Genomic DNA, 3,332 nt, shown 5'->3' with positions numbered 1-3,332 from the left:
CGCACCTACATGAGGTCACCGTCCGTGGCTCTTGCGGCTTTCTGGGCCGGCACGCGGGCCTTCTGCTGCGGCTGGAGACTTAGGGCTCACGACTCAAACATGAAGCCCGCGGCTTGACATCGTGGCTCGACAATGCCCTCGTCACCTCGAAAGCGGCCACTCACGCGCTTCGCACACAATCAGCTATGGACCCGCGTACCGGCCACGGAGAAGGATAAATTCGCCCGTCCAAGCCTGCGAATTTCAATCTTCCCCTCTTTCTCTTTTCCCCACGCTCGAAAACACACACAAAGCTGACTTTTTGTGTTTGTTCTCTGCCCCCAGACCCCGAAAACGCCGGCGACGGCAACAACAACAACGACGGCGCCGACGGCGCCGACGGCGCACCCTCTCTTTTCCCCTTCCCTTCGTTCCCGGACGGCAAGCCGTCCTCACCTTTTCCCTCCTCCCCGTCCGCCTCTTCGAGCGGTTTCTCGACCCTCCCAGAGGTATCGAGCGAGTTCGCCGACGAGGCAAAAATGGACCAGACCAACGCCTGGTTCCTGGGCCACCACCACACCCAGGTGGTGGCCAACATGCACAATAAGTTCCAGGATATCCTGGACTACGCCAAGACGAAGAATCGCAAGATTCTTCACATTGACTGGTATGTTTTACTCTATTCAGTTTCGTAGCATCAAAAGCATCGCGCAAGAGAGAGAAAACAATCCATCGGAAATTAGAAAATAATTGAGAAACATGGCTAACCACGGGCCAATTTGCCTCGGCTCTCCAGGATCGCTGGAAACCCCAACGATCCGGCCAAGTTGGCTGATGCTGCTGCCGCCTGGAGCGGCATGACCGAAGAGGAGCGCCGGCTCCGTGAGACCGTGGCCAGAATGGTCATGAAGCACACCCATGGCACGGAGAAGTGGGATGAGACCCTCACCGTAAGTATTTACTCATTTCATTATTTTTCAATACATTTTCTTCTATTTCTATTCCCGCTCCTACTCCTACTCGTACTCCTTCTCCTTCTCCTTCCTCAGATCCCCATCACGCTAACCACGAATATTTCTCTTCCACCAGTGGAACAAGACCATGTTCTTCGGTGACTGGCTGAACGACGACCGCGGGTTCCGCCAGTACTTCATGGAGGTCCAGATCAAGCGGATCTCGGGAGACGACCCGACCCTTCTCGAGCAGTGCGGCATCAGCAGCAACTACGTCTGGCTGCCCATGCACGACGAGCACGCCCCAGCTATCACCGCCCTCGTCTGCCCGCCTGCCAACCCCCGCCCTCCCGTCCTGGTTGCCCCTGGTGCTCCCATCATCCCGCACCGTCAACTCCCCGACCCGACCCAAATTGCTCGTGCTGGTGGCCCCAGTCGCCAGCAGGTCATTCCCCCGCCTGTCTCGGACCGTGCCACCACGCCCCAGCCGGGCTCGCCTCCCGTTTCTCCTCCGGCTTCGCCGCCGACTTCCTCTTCATCGTCTTCTTCGGGTTCTTCGTCGGATACGTACGAGTTCCCCACTGCCTCCCACATTGAGGGGGGCGGGGGCGGGGGCGGCGCTAACGATACTTTGGACTCCCCCTTCAACGGCGACGAGATTTATGAAGACGATGATGACGACGAGTATGAAGACGTCGACAGCGATAATGAGGATGATCATGGTGCCGATGCCGACAGAGATGTCGACGCTGACGCTGACGCCGACGCTGACGCTGACGGCGAATTTGACGACGACATGATCCAGCCCGAGAACCACGAGAACGAGACCCAGGATCAGAGCGAGACCCAAAGCCAGCCCACTACCCAAGACAAGGGCAAAGGCAAAGCTCCCCGCATCACGGCCGCCGAGTTCGCCCAGTCCCTCAAGAAGCGCACTCCACTCCCCAGCCTCAGCAACTTTGCCCAGCGCGTGGCCAACTGGGACATGTCGTCCTCTTCATCGTCTTCTGCTGTTGCCGGTCCCAGCAACCCTCCTTCGGGCACTTTTCGCCCGCCCATTGCTCCTCCCCCGGGTATCCCCCGCAGCCGTCCTCTTCCCCTGACCGCTGCCGATGCCGCTGCTGCGGCTGCCCGAGCCGCTCCCGGTGGTCGTTCTCGTCGAGGTTCCAACACCGGTTTCATCCCCATCAACACCAACCGTCGCGCTTCCACCCATTACACCTACAACAACGGCCGCACCCAAGCTACCACGGCCACAGCAGCGACCAGCAGCCTATCCGCCGACACCAATTCCGAAACCAGCGAGGACCCCTACCACAACGACCAAACCCACCTAACCTACACGACCCGCCCGGTCAACTCCTTCGACGCGGTAATCCCCGCGCACCACGTGCCGGCCCAAAGCGCCGCCGACATGTCGCGCCACCGCGAAGAATACGACCGCGCGGCCTACGCCAAGCGTCTCGAACTCGACCGCATCTTCACTTTCCTCCGCGAGCCTACCTTCGCAGCCCGCATGTCCAAATCCTACATCTACGCCGTGCGCGTCGTCGCCTTTCCCGACCGCGGCGGTAGTATCAATAACTTCACGGGTCCGTCTGTGGACGCTCGTCAGGGAAGTATCATGGCCTTGGGTGGCTGGGTGGTGCCGCCGATGGAGGAGCGGATCAAGTACCGCGAGGAGAATCCGGGTGCGTACCCGGCTCATAAGGCGGCGCCGCCGGGGACATATGCGGGCCCGCCGAAGCCGCAGGTGCAGAATGCCATGCCGGCGCAGCTTGACTGGTCGGCGGGGTTGGAGCCGCGGTATTTTGGGCCGGTGGCGCCGGTTTGGAAGGAGGTGTGTGAGCCGTCGTTGGAGGATATTTATTGGATGGTGTGGCAGCTGTTGGCGGGGAAGCAGTTCCTTGGATTCCAGCCTGGTGTTGGGTTTGGCAAGTCGCGGTTGAGGGCCTCGGGGGATTTGGAGCTGTTGCATCAGTGCCCGTTTACCAGCCCGTCCGAGGAGTCTCAGTACCAGGCGGCTTCTTATCCGCGTGGTAAGGAGACCAAGTAAGTTGCGCGACACACCACAAGCTCCATGATCATCGTCCATACTTCCGAGATTCCTTCGAAGAGTCTCCAACGATCATTATCACCATCTAGAACTTGAAAAGTCGACAGAGTTTCCATCTCTTGACCACACAAAACAACCAAACAACAACCGGCTCATTCTTATAATCAACACCGGTCATGTCAGAACTTACACCGCCAACGGCGCAACTTCCTTCTTTGTTTTGCCCATTTCACTTTCTCAATTTTCAACTGTCAAAACATAACACAAATCCCCACTCAACGGAACAACAACAACAAGTACGAAAACCCCCGCACCGTCAGTTCATCATCCCACATCTCGCTCGG

General features: G+C 58.6%; 1 protein-coding gene across 1 annotated transcript; it reads left to right on the top strand.

Annotated features, from left to right (window-relative positions):
* Positions 1 to 392: 392 nt before the first annotated feature.
* C8A04DRAFT_12711 (uncharacterized protein) lies at positions 393 to 2,988 on the top strand (the record flags this gene model as incomplete). Its single annotated transcript, XM_062777431.1, has 5 exons — positions 393 to 646; positions 776 to 929; positions 1,069 to 1,499; positions 1,785 to 2,077; positions 2,195 to 2,988. Coding segments are annotated over 5 exons (1,926 nt in total), but the record flags the coding sequence as incomplete, so codon positions are not given.
* Between the last annotated feature and the right edge of the window lie 344 nt (positions 2,989 to 3,332).

The sequence above is a fragment of the Dichotomopilus funicola genome (genome assembly GCF_033296635.1).
Source record: "Dichotomopilus funicola strain CBS 141.50 unplaced genomic scaffold C8A04scaffold_37, whole genome shotgun sequence".
NCBI classification, from domain to species: Eukaryota; Fungi; Ascomycota; class Sordariomycetes; order Sordariales; family Chaetomiaceae; genus Dichotomopilus; species Dichotomopilus funicola.
This window is presented reverse-complemented; position numbering and strand designations above follow the sequence as displayed.